At 40.0% G+C, this 22,836-nt stretch overlaps 2 protein-coding genes across 6 annotated transcripts; one reads left to right on the top strand and one right to left on the bottom strand.

Moving 5' to 3' along the window:
- The first annotated feature begins 591 nt into the window (after window positions 1–591).
- LOC144525163 (collagen alpha-2(VI) chain-like) lies at window positions 592–12,624 on the top strand. Of its 3 annotated transcripts, none has more exons than XM_078261724.1 (29): window positions 592–739; window positions 1,780–1,819; window positions 2,055–2,217; window positions 3,515–4,125; window positions 4,214–4,234; window positions 4,384–4,449; window positions 4,552–4,605; window positions 4,699–4,743; window positions 4,853–4,879; window positions 4,975–5,001; window positions 5,119–5,163; window positions 5,261–5,314; window positions 5,577–5,639; window positions 7,008–7,070; window positions 7,167–7,220; window positions 7,332–7,367; window positions 7,461–7,523; window positions 8,086–8,148; window positions 8,421–8,483; window positions 8,629–8,691; window positions 8,779–8,829; window positions 8,907–9,005; window positions 10,243–10,305; window positions 10,399–10,434; window positions 10,532–10,577; window positions 10,660–10,812; window positions 11,168–11,617; window positions 11,707–11,745; window positions 11,830–12,624. In XM_078261724.1, the coding sequence occupies exons 3-29, from the start codon at window positions 2,064–2,066 to the stop codon at window positions 12,429–12,431; spliced, it is 3,111 nt and encodes a 1,036-aa protein (XP_078117850.1). In that variant the 5' UTR covers window positions 592–739; window positions 1,780–1,819; window positions 2,055–2,063; the 3' UTR covers window positions 12,432–12,624. The 3 variants fall into 3 exon arrangements, with proteins under 3 accessions (XP_078117850.1, XP_078117852.1, XP_078117851.1); XM_078261725.1 differs by lacking the exon at window positions 592–739 and adding an exon at window positions 795–927; XM_078261726.1 differs by lacking the exon at window positions 1,780–1,819.
- On the bottom strand, window positions 12,591–21,779 carry LOC144525164 (X-ray repair cross-complementing protein 5-like). Of its 3 annotated transcripts, none has more exons than XM_078261728.1 (22): window positions 21,693–21,779; window positions 21,488–21,560; window positions 21,057–21,170; window positions 20,773–20,956; window positions 19,916–19,964; window positions 19,647–19,769; window positions 19,194–19,373; window positions 18,928–19,042; window positions 18,490–18,628; window positions 17,604–17,716; window positions 17,410–17,472; window positions 17,188–17,325; window positions 17,003–17,093; window positions 16,127–16,248; window positions 15,717–15,913; window positions 14,525–14,615; window positions 14,294–14,363; window positions 14,038–14,147; window positions 13,676–13,772; window positions 13,404–13,471; window positions 13,210–13,284; window positions 12,591–13,046 (listed from the first exon to the last, which is right to left on the bottom strand). In XM_078261728.1, exons 2-22 carry the CDS (start codon window positions 21,500–21,502, stop codon window positions 13,032–13,034), a joined length of 2,169 nt encoding a protein of 722 aa, XP_078117854.1. In that variant the 5' UTR covers window positions 21,503–21,560; window positions 21,693–21,779; the 3' UTR covers window positions 12,591–13,031. The 3 variants fall into 3 exon arrangements, with proteins under 3 accessions (XP_078117854.1, XP_078117855.1, XP_078117853.1); XM_078261729.1 differs by having other exon boundaries at window positions 21,675–21,741; XM_078261727.1 differs by having other exon boundaries at window positions 21,488–21,724.
- Window positions 21,780–22,836: the final 1,057 nt, after the last annotated feature.

The raw sequence follows: 22,836 nt of genomic DNA, 5'->3' as shown, positions 1-22,836 counted from the left end.
AAAGTGTGGTTTTAGTGGTACTGAGTAATTTTGAAATGAATATAATTCAGGATTAATGCATTGGCATTTTTGCTTAATATATGATTAAACTGATAAATCAATCATCAAAATAGGCTGATTGCCTAATTGGCTGTTGAGCAACTAACTGATTAATCAAATCATTATTTCATAAACTAACATTTTTGGATAGTTGCAGCAGTAACATTCCAACATGGCATCTCTAGTGCTGTATAATCTCGAAATATAAACAGACGGCGAGTGTGTGCAGCTCTTTCCATGTAAGGATATGAAGCAGTGGAGTTGAAGTGTTTGTAAAGAATCTGTCTGTGACTCCCACTTTAACCTTGCCAAATTATGCATATACATAGACTAGTTCATCACGTTGTATGTATGTATTTGTACAGTTTTAATTCCAGAATCACAGCATTGTTTCGGAGACAGTGCTGTCTCTTTTTACTCCAGCTGCTATGTCAAACACCAGACGATGATAAACGTCAACTCTCCAATGAAATTAATTCTGCGTGCGTGTGCGTGTACGCGCACCCCAGACGCGCTCGTGCGTCAATTGAGATAAAACGGGCGGCTCCTCGACCAAGAGCTGATCCTGACTGAGGTTGCTGATATGGGAACTTTGTGATTAAGATGATTATCTTTAGTTTACAGTCTCTGGAAAGCATTTTCTGACAGTCTCGAGTTGCAGCTAACAGTAGATTTGACTTAAGGTCGCACAGTCGCCGCGGTGAGTAGGCTACACTTTATTTTAACTTTTCTAAAGGTTTACTTGTGTATAATAAACGACCAGATACGCAGCTCAAAATATGAAGCCATTAGTCTTCTGTCTTCTTTTTTTTTTTTTTTTACAATTAATGTATAAGCAGCAGTGATGGAAAGTAACTAAGTGCATTAACTATACTGTACATACTTACAGTAAGTACAATTTTGAGGTGCTTTACTTGACTCTTTTAACTTTCTGCTATACTTAATACTTCTACTCCACTACATTTCAGAGGCAAATATTGTAGGCTACTTTTTACTTCACTATATGTATTTGATCACTTTAATCAGTCCTACTAGTTACTTTGCAGATTCAGATGAATAATACAAAATATAAACAAATACATGATGATGTATTGCAGATTAACATAAAAATGTATTGATCCCCGAGGGGAACTTTATTTAAGGAAACATTTGAATGCATGACTTCTACTTGTAACAGAATATTTCTCTGCTGTGGTATTGCTACATTACTTAAGAACAAGATCTGAGTATTTCTTCCACCACTGATAAGCAGCATTCCAATGTTGTAGCTGGTCCAGTGGAGCTAATTTGATCTATTTATATACTGTCCGGTAGTTTAATATATAGCAGTGCATCTTTTTTAATAACATGTTTATATGTTTTTAATGTAAAATATAAATCTGTGAAGTATAGCGAGTAACTCAAGTAAATGTACTTAGGCCTACTTTTCACAACTGTCCAACAATACAGCTGTCTTGGATTCATTTTCCTTCGATACAATTTTCATCCATCTTAGTGTTTTAGGAACCCTAGCTTTGGGGTTACACTAAATCAACAGTTGAGTTTGTATCTTATTAATTTGTAGTTTGTTGATGTTTACTTTCTGCTTTTAGTCAAAGTAATCCTTTCCTACGGCACACCACTAACAGCTCGCACCAAACAGTACACTTCTTCTTTAGAGGGCTCATTGTGGGCCCTCCTTACACACAATCTGAGCTTCTGTTGTCTTTTTTGTGTTTTATCATTCTTGACATGAAATAGTTTGGGAACCACCGCTCTGGATGTCAGTTTCACCAAACAGGTGGGATGCAACATTTTAAATTTCCATTTCAACTACAATTTTACTGTAAATATTGTCCTCTTTTTCCACACAGTGTGCTTATTCACTGACATTGTTTAAAACAACGACAAACATTCCTAAGCACTGTGGAGACTCACTTGTTTTGACAGCTATTTCCTGGATTTAAAAGGAGTGTTGGAGTTAAAAGTTAGTGTTCAATGACTGTCTTCTCCTTCATTGTCTTGTTTTTTTGCAGTCAATAGCAATGATTGCAGGGTTAATCTTTCTGTGCATGCTCCAAGCTGCAATCCCTCAAGATCTAGTCCTTCATGGACTCAGGCCAGTCCCAGGGCGAGGTGACAGTCCAGGACCGACTCCACCTCCACTTACACCTCCACCCAGACCTCAAGATTGCAAGAGTGAGTTCCATTAATTTCTTTCTAGCTCAGTAGAATATGATTGTTATTTATTTTTAAGAATTGAGGCCTTATCATGTATTCAATGGTGGAAGAAGTATTCAAACCCTTAACTTAAGTATGAGTAGAAAATACCACACTATAAACATACTTTATTATTTAAAATATTACTTAGGTAAGAAGTGCAGAAGTATTGGCAACAAAATGTACTTAAAGTATCAAAAGTAAAAGTACCCATTATGAATGGTCCCTGAAAGTGTTGTTGTATTATTATGACACCTTCACAATGCTTGCTTTGTCCAACCAATAGCTCAAAATCACAATTATTAAAAGTAAATTAACATGATTAAAATGATCATAAGCATAAGAAACAAATCCTCATATTTCAGAAGCTTGAACTATACAGTAGTCTCGCATTGCCAGATCCTCCTCCACAGCGCTGCGAAGGAGGGTCTGGTTAGTCCACACAGTATTCCGTGATGGGAAAAAAACGTGCTCTGGTTTATTGGCATTTCTTTAAACCAATCACAATCGTCTTGGGCGGTGCTAAGCACCGAGTGGAGCCACAGTGCGGCTGCAAAATAAACTTGTTTTGGTGGAACGTTCAAAGGTTGTTTTAGTCGTGTAACAGAAAACTCAGATTGGACAGATAGTCTAGCTAGCTGTCTGGATTTACCCTGCAGAGATCTGAGGAGCAGTTAACCATAGTCCTCATAAAACGACCAGAGGTCAAAATTACAACACAAAGAAAGCGGAAGGTAACGGGACATCTGAAAAGAATGAAATTCGGCGGAATTTCCAGCAGAACGAGAGCAATCCCTGAAGTGGAACGTCGTGGATATAGACTAACCATACAGTAACCATTACTTAACAATTGTCAATATGTTTTGTCAATCGACTAACCAATTAATTGATTAATCGACCAATCATTTCAGCTCTACTTGTATATACTGTTGGGTAGTTTAATTTATAACAAAGCATCATGTTTTATAAGCCCTTCATATGTTTTGTGTGCAAACATATTAATTTGTAAAGTAGCAAACGCTGTGAAATAAATGTAGTGGAATAAAAAGTACAATATTTCCCTCTGAAATGTATTGGAGTATAAGAATAAAGAAAATACTCAAGTGAAGTAAATGTACCTCAAACCTGTAGTAAAATACAGTATTTGAGTAAATGTAGTAACTTTCCACCACTGCATACATTACAATTGTAATTTGTGTCTAGTGCCACAAATTACACTTAAAGTTCAACAAAGCAATAAAGATGTTTACTCTTCTGTTGATGTTCTCTCCTCCAGATGGGATAATTGACTGTCCCATCAGGCTGTTTTTCACCCTCGACACCTCAGAGACCATCGTCTTACAGGAGTCCCCTCCTGGGAGCCTAGTGCAAAAAATTAAGGAGTTCACCAAGATATTTGCCCAGAGGCTGAATGAAGAGGAGTACAGGGGCCAGATCAAGATCTCCTGGTCCCTAGGAGGCCTGAACTTCTCTGAGACGCAGCATATCTTCAGTCAGTTCACAACCAAGGAGAACTTCATCAGGAACCTCAATCTGGTTGAATACGAGGGCAAAGGCACCCACACCGACTGCGCCATCGAAAGAATGACTCAGCATATGACCCAGCACTACTCAGGGATAAAGGCCGCCCTCTTCTCTGTGGTCATCACTGATGGCCATGTGACAGCAGAGCCATGTGGAGGGATAAAGGCGATGGCAGAGAAGGCCCGTGAGAAAGATATCCAGATTTTCTCAGTGGCAGCATCCAGGAGAATCGATGAATTAGGGATGAAGGATTTAGTCGGCTCTCCTTCTGAACTGTACCGCGATGACTACATAGCTGTGGACATTGTTGAAGGAAGACCAATAATAAAGACTGAATCCATTGATCGTATCATACAAGCCATGGTGATCTGAAATATTTCTTACCGTAAAGGGTTTAAATTACTTCATCATTATCAGGTATTTTTCATTTACTGTTGTTTGTTATTTGCAGAAACATCAAGCCTTTTTACAGGTAAGAAATACTTTACAAGTATTATTTTAGTTAGTAACAAGACTAGTAATTAAAAAGGAATCATCAAGGATCATTTTCTGCTCCTAAATCTCTTGTTTTTATGTATTACTTCATTTAATGTTGTTCTGTTGTCTTCTTTGATCTTGTAGTGTAATACACATACATGCTATGAGCATCCTGGGCCCCCTGGACCTCCAGGGCTTCCAGGTCCAAAAGTGAGTATGGAAAAACAAAATCAAAAATATATAAATAATGTATATTTCTGCTTGTACCAAAGATTGTTTTGTTGAAATGTCAATATTTCTACTTATTTCTAGGGAAGCAAAGGAGACACAGGTCACCCTGGGTCAAATGGTGAAAAGGGTAAACAGGTAGGTAGAGGTTAGCATTGTTATTACACAAAAATTCCGTAAAAACACAATATTGTATCATTTTAATGCTAAATATAATTTATTACATTACAGGGTGATCCCGGCATTGAAGGTCCAATCGGACAACCTGGTTCAAAGGTTTGCTGAGGCCATGATTGATGGTCTTGTTAGCTACATAGCTACATTAACTAAGTTATACTTATCTTGTCTTTATCTCAATAACATGTCCTTATGTGCTCTGATATAGGGGGAGACTGGTTTGAAAGGTGACAAGGTAAGATATCAATCTTTATATAATCCACTTTTTCTGTTCGTCTGCCATATTGAACAAAAGGCTATTAAATTAACGGCGCTTCTTTATCTCGTCAGGGTGAAATCGGAACAGGTGGAGCACAGGTAAATAACGGTATAAATGTTATGCTTGCACATATTTTATACCCTACTACATCTGACACTGTCAATGTGTGTGTACTGTAATTAATTTTCTGTCTTCCCTGACGTCCAAATACTCAGGGTGTGGCAGGAGCACCTGGCATGAATGGAACTGACGGTCAAAAGGTGAGTCTTCATACGACAAAGTCAAATATACGTTATACAATGGCTCTAATCTGTTCAGTATACTGATATGACATCATTGTCTCTGGGAAATCTCCAGGGTAAAATTGGCCGAATTGGAGCTCCTGGTTGCAAAGGTGATCCAGGTGAAAAGGTAAGTCTAGCAGTTATACTCAATTCGTTTTTTTTTTTTTAACATTTTGCTGTCAAGGTGCTGTTTTTAAATGTTAAATGTGATATATTTTGACCAAGGTGAGAAACCTTATATTTGGTTAAATTATTAATAAGTCCAATTCTACTCCAACCATCCTATTTAATGTATATGTTGCTGGTTAATTTTACAATCTGTCAAGCATATAGCTATAAAGATTAGTTTACTGGTTTACTGAACAACTTTTGTTTCTTGTTTCTTAAAGGGACCAGATGGTTACCATGGAGATGTTGGTGACACTGGGCTACCTGGTGACAACGGAGTAAAGGTCTGTGTTAAATCTAAACTAGTATCTTTCTCTCCTATTTAAGATATCGGCAGATAAAAACATGACATGCTAGCTGCTCTGTGAGGCTGTACACAGCAGAGTGCTTTTTAGCTAATGCTAACGTGCTCACAATGACACGCAGGTATAAAGTTTATTATGTTCACCATCTTAGTTTAGCGTGTATGCTAACATTTACCCAAGCACCAAACAAAAAGTACAGCTGAGGCTGATGGGAATGTTGTTAGTTTTACAGGCATTTAGCAAAGTATAGATTAAAATCTTGACCTGATGATGGCCCCGGAAGAAAAGTGAAGGCCTCACCAAAGTTATTACAATTCATCCTGAGAGGGACAAGAAAACAAGAAACACAAATTCTCAAAAATCTATCCAAATATTGTTGCAACAGTTCACTGAAAACCATAAATGTCAACCAGCTGGTTAGCCTAGAAATGTAGACGCACCCTAGTGACAGCAAATGTAATTTGCAGCCAAGGGGTCTAGCAACTCTCCGTTTGCTTGCGAGCTGAAAAAAAAAAAAACTCTGGCCGGGCCAATCACATTGTGTATAGAGTCGGTGGGCGTGCTTATGGCTGCTGCTGCTGCTGCGAACAACGGTCTTTCGAATCAGCTTTGGCCGCAACTCTGGAAGACTTGGAGTTAAGCTTTTCTTTGAGAAAAGGAAGATGTGTTCAGAGAACTAGCTCTGCTACCTTCTTCGTTGCTCTGCTTGATTGTAGCGCTATCCTATTGCGTGCAGAGAGAATTTGAAACACAACCGTTTGTCCCGCCCCTCGGATTGAGCCCTGTCAATGGTGAGTTCCCAGACCCAACATCTTGATGTGGGTCTGGCTTGTCAGGCTACCAGCTGGTGGCACTAGAGGAGACGTTAGAGGATCACCAAAGTCAGTAGGATTTATCCTCTGGGGAACATGTCTGTATAAGACTTTATAGCAAATCCTTCAGTAATTGTGAGATATTTCAGTCAGTCTTTTAGTGGCTGAAAATAGTGCAGTATTTTAAAACAGTACAGAATCCAAAAACTGTTGAGAATAGAACATATTGTAAACTGTAATTAGCCCTGCTAGAGCTCAAGGGATGGTACTAATGTTGGTCATTTGCGCCAGAGTGAAATATATTTTTTATAACTTTTGAATCAGAGGATCAATCCCAAAGACTTTGAGGGTCCTCTGATCTTTGATCTTGTTTCACTAACAGGTCAGAATTTTTACGACATGATAGATCTAAAACAGAAACGGTAAAATATTTCATTTTATCATGGTTCCCGTAGGCTTTTAGACGTTTAATGCATATTTGTTAATGTTTTCAGTCATGGTTGTTTTTTGTTTGTTTGTTTTATGGTTTGTTTAGGGTGACCCAGGCCTCCCTGGAAAGCCAGGTCCCCCTGGACTTGCGGGTGCCCAAGGACCAAAGGTGAACTTTAAATTAAAACACAGAAACAGAAAACATTGTCAGGAAATGAAGATTCTCCTTTGCTGAAAAACTAAATCAAACACTTCTGTTCGTTAGGGTGAAGAAGGAAATGCTGGAAATCCAGGGTCACCGGGAGAAAAGGGACCTCCGGTACAAAACAACATTTATTTTCATTAGAATTACTTTTGTTATATACTGTATTACTGTAAGTTAATGTTACAAAGCTTCTTGATTCTGATTTAAAACTATTATCTCTTGTAGGGGGTTCCTGGCGAGCCTGGAAAAAACGGCGAAGGGGTATCTCAAACACTTTTTTCTTTTCTTTTTTTTATATAATTTTGAGAATTTGACTTAGTTTGTTATAAATTATTATTGAATACATATTAACAGGGAAGGAGAGGAGATCCTGGAACAAAGGGAGGACAAGGTCCTGATGGGCCAAAAGGAGAGAAGGTAAGTTTGCCGCTCAGAGAAAACTATATTTATGTATACATTTTTATATTTTTTAGTATTAGTTTTGTTTTTGGTACAGTTTTTTGCATTGAGAGCAGTTGCCTTTTTAAAGACCAACCTGGCAAAGCTCCAGGAAATACAATACTACAGAATTTCATCTGAAATATGACTTAGTGTAATGTGTGATAGAAGAAAAACATGCAGCAGAGAGAACCTGATTGGAGCGAGAGAGCTGGTGCTGGTGATCTGAGAGCCATATACCAAATTATTGTGCAAGACTAACACATTGTAGTGGACTCTATTGCCCTTAAAGAGGAATTCAGCAGCAAGAGAGGGGGTGGTGGGTGGGTCGTGAGAAAGACGACTCCTAAGAGTTTCAAATCCCTCTGCTGGGATTTACTTTTCCAGAGAAAGATCACAACTCACTTCCTTACCCAGTATAATTTGGCTCTGTGTTGCTATGAAGCAAGAAAGAAAATGTGTCCCATATTCTGCTGAAACATAATTATTTGTATATGTTTGTTGATGATTAATGGTCTGGTGCACATTTTTTATTTTCAAGGGAGAACGAGGGCCACTGGGAGGCAGAGGTCGTCCCGGAGAAGACGGACTCAAGGGTGCAAAGGTGAGGCGATGATACTGTGGGTAGATTTTGGCAGAAAGAACATAGCAGCTTCCTAAAAACTTGGCCAGTCTTCCTTAGAGCTCCACTAGTGGGGTCTTGCCTTCATGTAGTGGGTGTGCAGCCAAAATAACCCAAGCCAAGCCTGTTGTGCTAAAAACACTTCTTCCATGGAAATCCTTCTACATTGCCAAATTCACATTAGTGTGAGTATGTGGGCTGTAGCAGATGGTGATGTCCCGTAATAATGTTTTCTCTCTTACTTTCTCTCTCAGGGAGATATAGGACTGCCAGGGCCGAGGGGTCAGCCAGGAGAACCAGGGGCCCCCGGAGGAAATGTGTGTTCTTCATAACATTTTAATCATCAACACTATCTGCCTATTTTCAGAGCTTGTGTTTTGAGTGGATTCTTGATAAAAAAATGTGAGTGAAATGCACGGTAGATGATAAAACCGTTATTGAAAGTTTCTTCTGTGGTTGCAGGGCACCATGGGAAATCCGGGAGATCCGGGAGCAAGGGGAGACTCTGGGCCCCCTGGACCAGATGTGGGTAAAACTTTTTTTGTTCATCACTTTTATCATGTAAAATGCTCTAACATTTTGTGATTGATGCACTTTTCAATCTTCTAAAAGGGTGACAAAGGAAGACCGGGATTCAACTATCCTGGACCAAGAGGATCCACTGTATGGTTTTCTGTTTACCTCACAAAATGTTGGCATGTGTTGCATACTTGAGTCGAAAGTAACTCTGATCTTTCCAGGGAGACCGAGGTGATCCAGGTAGAAGAGGACCCAGGGGGGGCAGAGGTGAATGTGGAGCCAAAGGAGAACCTGGAGATAAAGGACCACAAGGAGAACCTGTAAGACTAATAACAAAATGTTGGAAGTGGAATTTTGGTGTCAGTCAGAGCAAGCTGTGTTTTGAGCAGAGACATGTAGACAAAACAAAAATTGATGTTCATGATGTGCAGAGAATACCTTAAAATGTACATGGCCTGTTCCCCCTAAAGCTGCCTACACATAATGAGAGGTAAAACTACGAAGACGCAGATAAACGTCATCTTTGCTTCTGGATTTTGTTGCGCATTGAAAGGTCAGCGGCAACAAGGTCAAATTTGAAATAATTTGGACTTTCAGCACAGCAGCAATTTGGAACGGTGTGCCACGCCAAGGGTAGCGCTTCCTCTGAGTTGTCTCCACCGCTCTCCCCATAGGAAAACAATGGCACAGCCAGCGCATCATGCGTGGATCATGCATAGGTGGCCTAATTGTGAAAGGTTTGATCATTTAACACTTATAACATCTAGCCATGCTTGATAGCTTTCATTTTATTAATCCAAGCCTTTAGGTTTCTGTCTGAGATTACAATACACTAAAAGTGGATGGAAGTTGTTGTTAACAGCATTTATTTATTACTTTTGAAAGCTCAACAGCAACGCATCTTTTCAAAAACAATGTCCCAGGTACTCAGGATAATGGACAAAACATCACGGTGACCACTTTTCACTGGGACTCTTTCTTCAGTAGGAAGCAGTTCCAAAGAAAACTTCACAGGCAGCTCTGTGGATTGTCTCGAGTACCTGAGACATTGTTTCAGGAAAGATTTCTTTAATGTACATTTTATCCACCACAAAGGAAGTTTCATTCACCTCTGTTGTATTGGGATTGAGGTCGAAATCTATGATGTACAGTGTACTGTAAACCTCAACCGATGAAATTGAATATAAGTGCAAGTCGATTGCAAGTGCATGACTCTGCCTTATTCTGCATTGAGAAAAGACAGCATGGTAATTAAAATATGCACTCATCTTGTAGGAGTTTGGCTGAACAACAAGGCTGTGACGTCAATAGATACTGTTCCAGGCGCAGTTTCTCATTTGTATACTTACCAACAGTCAAGCTCATGTGACACCAGCTTGACCCCTGTGGTGTGATGTTTTGTTAAGTCTTTTATAGCGCCCATGTGGTGCTTAATTTTTAAGAAACGCGTCATAAAACAGTTCTGGCAGTTGTTTGAAACGTTTCGCTAATCTTCTGCAGAACAATAACAATATGTCACAAAGAAAAAGAATATTACTAAAAAAAAATTCTTCGTAGGGAGAGCCAGGTCAGTCGGGCGAGCCGGGAGAGAGAGGACCCAGAGGCGATCCTGGAACCGATGTAAGCAACAGCACAATCACTCAAATAATGACTTGGCTGTGCGTGCAAATTTGAGAGCCAATTACATTGCTCTCTCTTTGGGTATCTGTGCAGGGGGGCCCAGGACCAGAGGGCGATCCAGGGCTCAATGTAAGTCAACTTAAAAAAGAATGACAGTTTAGAAAATACTATATTAATTAAATTTCCTTGGTTGTATTACTTCTAACATGCTCACCTATCACTGCAGGACTGTGATGTCATGGCTTATGTCAGGGAGACGTGTGGTTGTTGTGGTAAATACCATCACTGATCAAATACAGCTTCATCGTTCAGTATCTTTCAACAAACTGATCCTGTTCTTGTCTTTTGTCTCAGACTGTGAGAAGCACTGTGGAGCTCTGGACATTGTATTTGTAATTGATAGCTCAGAGAGTGTTGGGCTGACAAACTTCACCCTGGAAAAGAACTTTGTTATCAACACCATCAACAGGCTGGGATCTATGGCCAGCGACCCTGCGTCATCAACTGGTACGGTTGAGCAAAAACACAGCACAGACGTCCTTTCAAATCCTTTTGCAGACACAGTTTCAAGTAACAATAAGTAGATATTGCCATAAAAGATTAGCCATTTCAAAAGCTTGAATCACTTCATCCACCATTGAACATTGTGAGTGAAAGTAATCCCCAACAAATGCATTTTAATAAAAGAAAAATTATAAAAACATATTTGACCCATTTTTATAGATTTAAAAAAAATGGTAAAGCATTTGTAAAGTCTTGACAGACAAACTAAGACACTTTTAGTTGTGGTCTTTTTGTGGGATTTGTTAACCTATAGCGTAACAGCCTCATCTGAAAAATTTGACATCTCTACCTTTTCTAGGCACAAGAGTTGGAGTTGTACAATTCAGTCACAACGGGACCTTTGAGGCCATTCGCCTCAATGACCCAAACATCAACTCCATGGCTGACTTTAAAACAGCAGTGAAGGAACTAAAGTGGATTGCTGGGGGCACCTTCACACCCTCAGCTCTCAAGTTCGCTTATGATACACTCATCAGGGACGGCAAGAGAGCCCAAGCCAAAGTATCTGTGGTGGTGATCACAGATGGCCGCTATGACCCCCGCGACGATGAAGATCTGCTCTACCTTTGCAACAACGGTGTGGTGGTGAATGCCATCGGGGTTGGTGATATGTTTCAAAAGAAACAGGATGATAATATCCTGGGGTCGATCGCGTGCAACAAGAAGGAACGCGTCACTGGGATGAGGCGATACGTTGACTTGGTGGCTGATGACTTCATAGAGAAGATGGAGACTGTGCTCTGTCCCAGTAAGCCTGTACCAGTACACACAGCAGGATGACAATACTGGTCCTTCTGACCATTTGTCTAATCTATATCCATTTGATTTCCCTTCCAGATCCTGAGATTGTGTGCCCTGATCTTCCCTGTAAAAGTGGTAGGGGTTATTCATGGCTTGATGATTTGATCAGTGGTATAAAGGAGTGCTGCTCAGTGTGCGATTTGTGTTCTTTCATTACAGAACCTGATGTAGCGCCATGTGTCCAGCGGCCAGTGGATTTGGTATTTCTACTAGATGGCTCAGAGCGACTGGGGATGGAGAACTTCCGGCATGTCCCTGAATTTGTGAAGGAGGTGGCAGGAAGACTGGGACTGGCCCAGAGCGAGAATGATCGTATGCGAGCCCGCTTGGCACTGATAGAGTTTGGCAAAGAGAACGAGACCCACGTGGCCTTTACTCTCACACGCGACAGTTCTGTCATCGCCGACGGCTTAAAGAATTTACCTTATCTGGAATCTTCTTCAAGCGTAGGGTCTGCCATTGTCAACACCATTGACAACATCTTGGGTAGAGAAAATGCTCGCCAGACGAGACGCAACGCAGAGATTTCATTTGTTTTCATCACAGACGGCATCACTGACAGCAAAAACCTGGACGAAGCAGTTAGTGCCATGCGCAGAGCACAGATTGTCTCCACAGTAGTAGCCACAAGAAGTGACATTGACCAAAAAGTCCTAGTGAAGCTGGCCATGAATGACGAGAACGCCATCTTTAAAGGAAAAGACTTCTCCGCTCTGCCCCGATCCAGTTTGTTTGACCGTTTCATCCAATGGGTGTGTTAAAGAGAGAACACATGGATGTCAACATCATAGTGGTGCTACTTCTGTTAATCTAGCTTTTTAAACATGAGTGACTGGTTTACTACGACTCAGTCACGAAAACTGTGTTCATCTTCAATATTTAGTTATACCAAAACGAGAATTCATTATCAACCATTGAGCTTTAAGATAATAAACTTGCAGTTTATTGGCAGTATTTTTGGAGTGATGTCCTCTGTAAAGTCACAAAGGCTATATAGTGCACATAAATCTTGAGATTTAAAGCACTCACTGTACCAGCATTATTGAAAATTACCATGGAATTATCACAAGATATTCATTAAAATTACAATCATTTTGACATTTAGGACAAAAAGCATCTGAAGCCCTCAACATAAAGTCCTTGCAAAAGTTTATAGTATTAGTGTAAACATTAGCTAAGTCAAACACCATTCTGTGCGGTATGTATGCAGTTACACAGTATCACCAGTTACAAGTATCAGGGATCCCCCAAGTAGGAGGCAGAACAATGGACGGCTGAATTTTTTAATCGTTTGGTCTGGCCAAGTTGAATGATGGCTTTCTTCTGCATGTCCTCTGCAGACACTCCCATTGCCTCCCTTCTTACATCATGTCCAGCTGCACAAGAGAAAAAAAGACGTAAGACTGGAGAGTTTGTATGAAAGGTCTCAATAGGTCGTCCTGCAAATATACAGGAAATGGTCTTAATGGGAGTTTGGGGCACTTGGAACAGTTAAATATTAAAAACTGAAACGGTTACAGAATAAAAAGTCACACTTGCCAAGTCATCAACATCTCCAGTATCTTCAGCTTGTGGTGCAGCTGCCTCCTCTTTCTTCTCCTCAGAAACCAGAAACTGAGGACAAAATAGGCTTCAGTAAGTAGGAGTACCTTCTCAAGATCACCTTTATTTCAAATATGTAAAACAGTTGCTGTTTCCTCAACCGCTCACACTGGTTTAAATAGGGGAGTCACCTGATTAGCTTCGTTTTTGGATACAGTGCTTCTTTCGACCTCGTCCTTACTGATCAGAGTGATGGCATCTGTCAATCAAACAGCAAGAATCAAGTCCAAAAACACTCTTTTTTGCACACTTTTGATTCAGGGCCGCATTTCATTTTTAGGCATCATCCAGCTTCCAATTTTGCATCATTTACTTATTTTGCACTCAAGAAATGTGTTCTCATCTCAAGGGAGGAGTGATTTGAGAGAAATCCTGCAGCCTTGAGTAAAGAGGCTTATCATACCTTGAACAAGCAGGTCCCAGAAGACCTCCAGCCCTCTGTTTGGAATGCTTCTTTTCAGGGACTGGAGGTAGCCATTGTACAGATTGGCATCCCCCAGCTGAATTACGAACGATATGAAACATTAAAAATCTATTTATGAGTCTCCTAAAACAGCACATACTCACACAAGAAGTGGCCACGGTTCAGGTCGTGAGATATATAACAGACTCATTGTAATCTTCTCAAATTGACTGACAATTTCCATAGCCAAACCCAAACTATGCGTTTGGATATGTCCAGATTATTTCACATAGACTCTTAGAACAGAAAAATCCACATCATCATGTATTTCCCCAAATGGAAGATAGTGAATGTTTATTTACCTTAACGGACTGCTCTCTAAAAGCCTGGATACAAGTGATGCTTTTCATGTAGTAGTGTGTGTTCTTGTTGCTAAACAACTGCTCTATCCTGCGAGTCAGTTGCTGACAGACTGGGAAGGACACGGGGGTCACCACAACCAAACAAAGAGATAAACACAATTACACAGGCGGAACATGAATCATGATGGTTTATAATACAAACAGAAAAGATGTTTATCAGACCAGCTCGCCAGAAAAAAACAAAACTGGACCTCACCCTCTCCAAATGGAAGACTCTTCTTCCTTATCAGAGTACGGAAGTCTCTGGCTGGATTCACGCTTCCCACCTGGTTAAGTGTTTAAAATTAGTGAGGACTGAAGTAAAATGGAAACTTAAAAGTATGCCTGTTCAGACAAGTGGTGAAGTACATTATTTGGAATAGATGTTTTTTTATAGAAAGCTGTTGTCTCTAGGATTATTATGCAATCCAGCTCCCCTGATTCTCACCGAAGTCACAGAGCCTTCGGCAATGTCAGCCAGGCTATACTCCTCCTCTTCTTCGTCTCCTTTTGCCTTCTTGGCATCTGGCTCCTCGGAGCTGTAAATGGCAAAAGGGGTCAGTTAGAATACTGAAAATAGTTTTATAAATCAGTAAAGCCTCCGCACAGACACTTACAAAACACTACTGAAAGATAATTAAAAAAAACAGTGCTTTTACACAATCTACATGAATATTTTGAAGACAACTACATTTCACTACATGACTAGTCTCGCACTGCTAGACCTATCTCCACAGCACTTTGGAGTAAAGTTTGGCTCTACCATACATACATTCCCCGATAGGAGAAAACAATCACTGTGTGTATTTTGTCAGACTGATCTCATGAAGTGGAGTATGTGTGACACGCCAATTCATATGCCATGATTTGCGTGTTATAAAGACGCATACTCACTATGCGTGTTTATCAACGCCGTTTGGCCTCCATTGACTTACATTACCTTGCGATATCGTGTGAATTGATGCCATATGAAAGGCCGAAAATCCGCGTGAGGAAGTTGGTTGGGGTGGCGGATGGGTAAAACACAGGACTTTCACCCAGGAGAGCGGGGATCGTGTCACTCGTGTGATGTTTCCTTTCCACGTTTGTTCTTTTCCTAAACTCAACCCTGTTCTTCTTTTCCTGATCCAAACCGTTTTTTTCTTTTCAACCCAACCCCCACACGCCACGTGGCTTTAGAAAGACGTTGCAGACTGCAGTTAGCTGTATACAACGTAGACATACACGCAGACAGCTGAAAATGCATACAGATAACACGCCTCTTGGCTTTAGGAAAGTGGCGTGTATGTTTACGCAGAGTCATGATGTCCCGTTGATTTTGTCCATAGAATATTAAGTAAAAGCCATAAATATATTTCTTGTAAATCTTTACAATCATTCCCCGAAAGAACCAAGCAGGCCTGCCTTGTTACACGATCCAAATGTCTTCAAAACCTGCCATTTTTAGCGTGTAGCTTGCTAGCTCGAAGTTTGTTGTTGTTTCCCCAGGATTTGTGTTTGGAGAAAAGTTACACAATGAGAGCGGAAGGCGGGGCCCATCCGACCAAATATCCGGCACGCCGGCTGTGAGACTACAACATGACTAACAACCCTATCTGTAACATTCAAACACCCACCACCACATACTTAATCAAACTTACTCTTTGCCAAAAATCTGAGCACTAGTCTTGAGCTTCTTTTTCTTCTCCACTTCTGTCAGAGGAAACTTCATTTTTATCTCCTCTAGTGGAGCATGGCAACGTTCACTAATGACATCAGGGCGCTCAAGAGCAGCCTTCAGCCATGGCTCCATGGGGGGAAGAGGGGTGCCGGGGCTTACTGCCCGATGATGCAGACACTGAAAGAAAGGTTGGGTAGAGGAGGTGAGACAGACAGTGACTGAGGAAGGAGGCGCTCCTTGTTAAATATCAACAGCCTCTAGCTGGTGAAGCTCTAGTCAGACAGATGAAATGATGATGATACCCCTCCTTCAAAACCTTATCTGCCTCAACTCAGAATAAGCAAGTAATAGAAGTAGTGTATCTCTGAAATACAAACTGTATTGCAGTACCTGGAAGTGCCTCTGGAAGGCAGGGTTCGGAATGTGGTGGACCTTGAACATGTCCTTTTGATCATCCCCCTCTACCAACATCATGGAGTCAATAAGAGAGTCAACAGCAGAGAGCTGGGTGTCTAGACGAATCACATAACACACAAGTCCATTCATCTCTTAGTGAACTTATTTATCTCTTTAAAAAGATACACAGTCTTAGTGAGCTGAGCTGCAGCGCCAGCCAGCATCAGACCTGCAATCCTGAACCAGTGTCACATATAAACTAGTTACAGTATCTCACAAAAGTGAGTACACCCCTCGCATTTTAGTAAATATTTCATTGTATCTTTTAATGGGACAACACTGAAGAAATTACTTACTTCACCATACCTAGAGATTGGCATGGGGTACTTTCCATAAAATCATCTCTCAATGCAAATTAAACCAGCTATTAGGCTAACCGACATAAAACCATGCCAATCTCTAGGTATGGTGAAGGGTATGTGATGATGCGGGGCTATTTTAATTCCAAAGGCCAAGGGAACTTTATCAGGATGCATAGTATCCTGGATCCATGAAATAACTGGCCTTTAAAAATAAAAATCTGCCTGCCTCTATGGGAATTTAACATAGGGGTGTACTCAACACCGTGTGACAACGTGTGTGTGCAAACTACATACAAGGAACCTAGTGAAACAGTGCGAAAATTGCAACAGCTTTTTGCAATTGAAGGGGGCAACAATGTCATTTTCACACCTGCAGGTCTAAACACTGTAGCTGCTGCTGCAATGATGAGGATGATTGGAGGGCTCCCTCTTGTGGAGAATCTGCAGTCAGTTTACCATGAATGTGTGAGTTTGTGAGATTAAGTCAGTTTTGTGAGGTGTTTTGTACCTGATGGAGTGAACTTTTTGTTGTTTGCAAGAGAAGGAAATGTGAACTGTCTGAGGTCTTCCATGAAGGGCAGCTGGACGTACATCAGACACTATTGAGGGTGAGAGACAGACAATTAGCTCTGTGCTATTTGACACAGTCAGTTAATTTACTTAAACAGCATGTTTAGGAGTGTGTGATCTCACCTCATAGTCCTGCTTGATGCACGGGAAGGCTGCTCCTACTTGAGGGTTGCTGCGCCGGTCATAGGCGTAACGTACAATGGCCACCATGTTGAGTTCATCTAGCGCTCGGATGAGAGCGGACAGCGCAACTCCTGCATGCTTCTCAGACAGAACAGTAGAAACCGAAACAGGTCAGTATCAACACGTAGTCCCCAGCAATGTGTAGGGTCTCTCCGTTCTCACCTCATCATCCTTGGCAGAAAATATCTTGATGACTTGAGTCCCCATGAACTGATGCCGTTGTACCTGCAGGCAGACGGTGAAAAGAAACAGTAGATGAATAAAGTAACCAGCTCAGTCTAAAAGGTTTAGTTTTACTTCATCTGAGATTTGTTTTAGATGCCATGTACATCCCATTAGCACAAACAGTATAATACCATGTTCTGTTTGGAAAAGCCGAGGACAGCAAAGCACTTCCCATCATGTTTGTATTTCATCTGGTCTTGATCTACTTTGGAGAAGGGAACAATATCACTTCCATAACGAAAACCTGTGGACGAAAAAGAAGCATTTGTTTACAGTGTTATTAAGTTATGAGTACAACATTAAAGCGTAACTCTCGCCAAAATGCAACCTAGGGTCTTTTTGTGAATGTACCGAGTCAAACTTTCGTTTAAAAGCATATTTAGGACGGAAGCGCCACTTTTAAGATGTACCGTATTTTCGGTCAAATGGCCTTTTGAATGGGAGTAATAGGGGCACTTTTATGCTAGCCTCAAAATAGCTATTTTTAAAACACTAAGAAGGCTCGACACAACATGAAACTTTGCTCAAAGTATCACCAGGGGCTCTACACCTTAACTACACCGGTGCACAAGGGATATACTAAATCTGTGGCTACTTGTTTTGATATTGACTCGTTTTGACTGTCGAGGTGGTAGCGGCCAGAAACAACAAGAGCTGCGGTGAGTTGTTCAAAACCTCTCTTTTTAGTAAACTCTGGGTACACAAACAATGTTGTCAATGCTGGAGTTAAGGTGTAGAGCCCCTGGTCATACTTCGAGCAAAGTTTCATGTTGTGTCGAGCCTTCTAGTGTTTTAAAAATAGCTATTTTGAGGCTAGCATAAAAGTGCCCCTATTACTCCCATTCAAAAGGCCATTTGACCGAAAAACGAAAATATGGTACATCTTAAAAGTGGTGCTTCCGTCCTAAATATGCTTTTAAACAAAAGTTTGACTCGGGTACATTCACAAAAAGACCCTAGGTTGCATTTTGGCGAGAGTTACACTTTAAGTAATCTTGTTTCAAACAAATTTCTCACCTTGGATAGTATCATCCTTCTGCACCTCTGTCTCATTGTCATCATCCAGACAGTAGACAGTCTCTCTCTTCACGTCATCTTTCTGGTTGGTTTGAGCGTCAATTGTAGTCCACGTTTTCTTCAGTTTCTCTTCTGTCACCTGGAACACGTAGAGAGTAGTATTTGTGGACGAGAAAACCTTTATGTGACTATAACTGATGAGCTGTCATCTGGTTATTTACATGACACAATAGTAAAGTGAAAGAAATTTGGAGGATTCCTTTTACATACAACAAGTTGATGAGCAAAGCATACATAAAATGCTACAAATGTACAATACTTAGGCAACAAGTACAACACTACTACATGATTACATGTGGACATCTCTTCGTTCAATAAAGCTGTGTAATAAGCATGTAGTGTAGTATATTCATCCAGTGACATTCACAGCAAACTTACTGCTTTGTATCCAACAATACGGATGGGCAGACAGCTGCCGATGGTCAGCTGACAGGGCCAGGCCATAGGTCTCCTCTCGATGCGCTTGAACATGCACAGCTGCTCAATAGCTTTACTAAAGCGGGAGGGAAAAGTGGGAAGCCATGACGTCATCAACTAATAGCATTTACTACTTTTAAATGTAGAAAGCACCATGTGATTCAGAGAGAAAAACATATGTGAAGAAGAAAGAAGTGAGACATGACAAATATCCCGAGCACGCCAACCTGAAGGAGTAAATTTCTCCCAGGCCGTCCTCCTCATCCAGGCTTAGCATGATGTGTTTCACCATGTCCAGGCCACTCTTCTGTTCCTTGGATAGACCTTTGCCCGTGCCCGGCTGACCAGGGTCTCTTCCGTCCGCATCTCCTCCACCCTCTTCATCGTCCCCCGCAGGGAAAGGCAAACTGAAAATGGTTTGGAGGAAGGAAGGATATATAGGTATGAGTCAATACCATGAAAGTACCATGGAAGGTTTGAGCAGAATGCCTGTCTTCCAGAGTGACTTTTAATAACTAATCAATAATAAAAATACTAATACTACTAATAAAAAGTACTGACACACACAACTGCATTACTATTATCATTATTCTATAACTTCACTGGGGACATTTGTGGGGCTTCTATGTACATTATATTTGCTTCAAAATTCCACATTGGTGAATTTGTCTGAACCTTACAAAAACTGCAGGGTGATGCCAGCTTTTTTCAGGTTTTCAATAATAACGTCCAGCTGCTCTGAGTTGGCCTCAGTGTTCAGGTCAGTCAAGAGGACAATGTTGAGACGATCACACTTCTTTTCCCTGAAAAGAAACCCAAAACACAATGTCATTGAGAAAGAAAAAAACAATATTAATCGTATCAGCAAAATTAACATTTAAATGCATGGACATCAGTTTTTTATTTGTGAATCAGGAGAATTGTGTATAAGACACAGGCAGCTTCTCACTTTGTTTCAGTCTGAAGAAGATCCATACACACGACGAGAGCATCCAGCCCTGTTGAACAGGAGTTAAGGAGGTAACAGATTCTCACACATCATCTCGGATTATGAGGCGGAACGCAAACAGGATCTGACATGATTAAAGTCAAAGTGTTTGGTCTTTACCTTACAACTCTATCAGAATTGTCTGCTGCGTTGTACATTAAAAGGCACATAGTGAAAATAAAACTAACGCAAACACACAGGAGAGCCCATTTTAGACAATTGACTCCAAAACACTAGACATCATTTGAGTGGATCTAATCTTATGAGTTATTAAATTATAGATTTTAGTTCTGAAATAATTATTCACTTAAACAATGATTTAGACAAAGTAAAACTGATCATTTCCAATTGTGCTGATATTTAATTTTTAAATATTTTTTAAGGTTTATTGAAGGACTTCCTGTAAGCACTATGTTACTACAAATGAACAAAAGCCTGGGGGTGTGAATGCTATTAATAACATCCTATATCGCAGTATATGTGAATTTACATCAAAATATCTATATATATATATACATATATATATATATATATATATATATTGTCATATAATACATTTGAAGAAAACTATTAAGAAAGTGTTAATGGATGAAATAACCAACCAGGAATGTCTGTTTTGACTTTCCCAGAAAATGAAATACACATACAAATCCAATAAAACAGTAACCTTAAGGTGGGTCTAATAAAAGTAATCTGAAAACACTAATCAATTTGTTACCTGACAATTAAAATATTATTAGATGTAGCCTTACTTCAATATCTACCTGCCTACTAAGTTAACTGATACACGGATCAAAAGTATGGAGCAAACAGGATACAATCAGCCTGCTGACTCTCTGGATGGATCTGATTTTCTATTTCCTCCAGAAGCTCAAAATCAGGCACCATAAGGTGACGATGCACAGTGATGTTCTGGTACTGGTCATCCTTGTCCAGTGAGTTCTTGGTGGAGTCTGTGCCAAACAGAACTAACGCCAGTTCATCCTTGGTCTCTGCAAAAACCTAGTAAAAGATGTGTTTGTCAAATATGACAGAGATCATCAAAGTAGATTTTATTTGTTACTTGTTTTTTTTTTTTTGCAAATGTGTAGTTGAAGTTTACCTGGCGCTGGACAAACTTCTGGATGACTTTTTTGGCAAGTTCAAAGGGAGGCTCTTCGCCCGGGGCAGAGTTGGACATGGAGAACCCAACATCCATGCACAACACCAATGCTGACTACAGAAAACAAACAAAAGAAAGCATTTTTAATTTTTCAAAAGGTATTATTTTAGGCAACGTTACCATATATATATATATATATATATATATATATATATATATATATATATATATATATATATATATATAGTCCGCTTCCACCTCAACATGTCTTAACATGTCGCCAACGTTTAGCGCTCTGAAGCTCAATGACAGAAAACAATTTGTTTCTGACGTAAAGGAAACCGCCCATTTAACACAGCGAACATTAGCTAACAAAGCTGAACACAGGAGTAATTACATTATTTCAAAAAATGTAAGAAAAAGTAACTTACTTTGGCACCTGCCATCTTCTTCTTTCCCTCTTTCAAAGATTGCGTGTCACTCTGTTATGGCTCCGGAGAAAAACTGTGAACGGCAAAAACGATAATGTAGTTCCTGTTTACAGTGTTACATGTTCCGCAGTTATCTTAAAGAGCTTCACACGAGAGCTGCTCTTGGCTGCTCACCGTAATACTGTACCTATTTAACGAAACATACCGGAACTGTACCAAGCTGCGATAAAGTCATTTGCGGTGTTCTTGAGTTTAAGACGAGTCAGTGGAATGAAATGTAATAGAACAAACGCCCTCCAGCGTTTCATATGGCACAGTGCACAGAGTTAAATTATGGGTGTGCGTGGTCTCTTGTGCAAATAGCTCATTTCACGGCTGGAGCCAGGATTTTAGAAATATTGGGGTCAAATAAAAATGATGATAAATAAATAAATGCATAATAATAATAAAATAAGAGTAACGAATGAATTAAATATATACAAACATTGATTAATAAAAATACAAAATACTTATTCAACCCAAAACACCCACTCTCCCCCATATGTTTTTACTGGCTCATTTGTGAGGTTTTGACCCATAGACCGTGTTCTGTGTTTTAACCTTAAATTGTTTTAACATTAGTTTAACACAATCAGACAGTAAAACTGTCCAGTACAAGTCGATACATATGTGTTAACCCTGACATTGCCTTTGTCTGTTTTGGGGCATATGGGTTTTCTTCAGTAAGCATCCCAGTGTAACACCAGGGTGCCAATAATCAGATCTCAAAGCACCCAAACCCCAGAGAGCCATCTGCATCTGTGTGGACCATTCAGGGTTATATGCTGACTTGTTTTTCTAAGACATTATAAACCACACATAAAACTGATGTAATGACAAACGATTTTCTTTGTGTAATTCTTTACTTTGCATCCTGTGGTTTCAGAACATGTAATGTGTAATACAGACTCAATCCACGAACACCGATCCGTGTCGCTGCCTGTATGAAAACAAAATTAAATTACTCCACCCAGTCAGGTCTGATCATAAACATTTGAATCACCAAATATTTAAACCATCTGATTAACTTAAACCAACCCCATCAGCTACGCATAAAACACCTAGCTGCAACAATTTCAAGAAGTGTACTAGACATAAATATTTAAAATAAATTAAATCAACATTCAAAATATGACTGTGTGGAAATGTAACAGGAATTCTCAGGAGGAAAATTACACTGAACTTCATTTTACTCGTGTGTGGAACAAAACTCTGAAGACTATACAAGTAGTTTAAGATCACAAATATCTGTGATGATGATGCCTAAAATATGAAAAAAAAAAATTTTGTCAGCTTGTTCTGACTATGGC

This window comes from Sander vitreus, chromosome 11, assembly GCF_031162955.1.
Source record: "Sander vitreus isolate 19-12246 chromosome 11, sanVit1, whole genome shotgun sequence".
Taxonomy (NCBI): Eukaryota; Metazoa; Chordata; class Actinopteri; order Perciformes; family Percidae; genus Sander; species Sander vitreus.
Note: the sequence above shows the minus strand (reverse complement) of the source record. Positions and strands in the feature narration are given on the sequence as shown.

Excerpts from the sequence above, each read along its gene's own strand:
- LOC144525163 (XM_078261726.1), top strand. The coding sequence starts at position 2,064 with ATGATTGCAGGGTTAATCTTTCTGTGCATGCTCCAAGCTGCAATCCCT. Across the intron at positions 5,640-7,007 it reads CTGGTGACAACGGAGTAAAG|GGTGACCCAGGCCTCCCTGG; the intron begins GTCTGTGTTAAA and ends TGGTTTGTTTAG. Across the intron at positions 8,692-8,778 it reads CTGGGCCCCCTGGACCAGAT|GGTGACAAAGGAAGACCGGG; the intron begins GTGGGTAAAACT and ends ATCTTCTAAAAG.
- LOC144525164 (XM_078261728.1), bottom strand. Across the intron at positions 19,770-19,915 it reads CTTCTTCAGACTGAAACAAA|GGAAAAGAAGTGTGATCGTC; the intron begins GTGAGAAGCTGC and ends GTTTCTTTTCAG. Across the intron at positions 13,285-13,403 it reads CCAAAAACGAAGCTAATCAG|TTTCTGGTTTCTGAGGAGAA; the intron begins GTGACTCCCCTA and ends TTTTGTCCTCAG.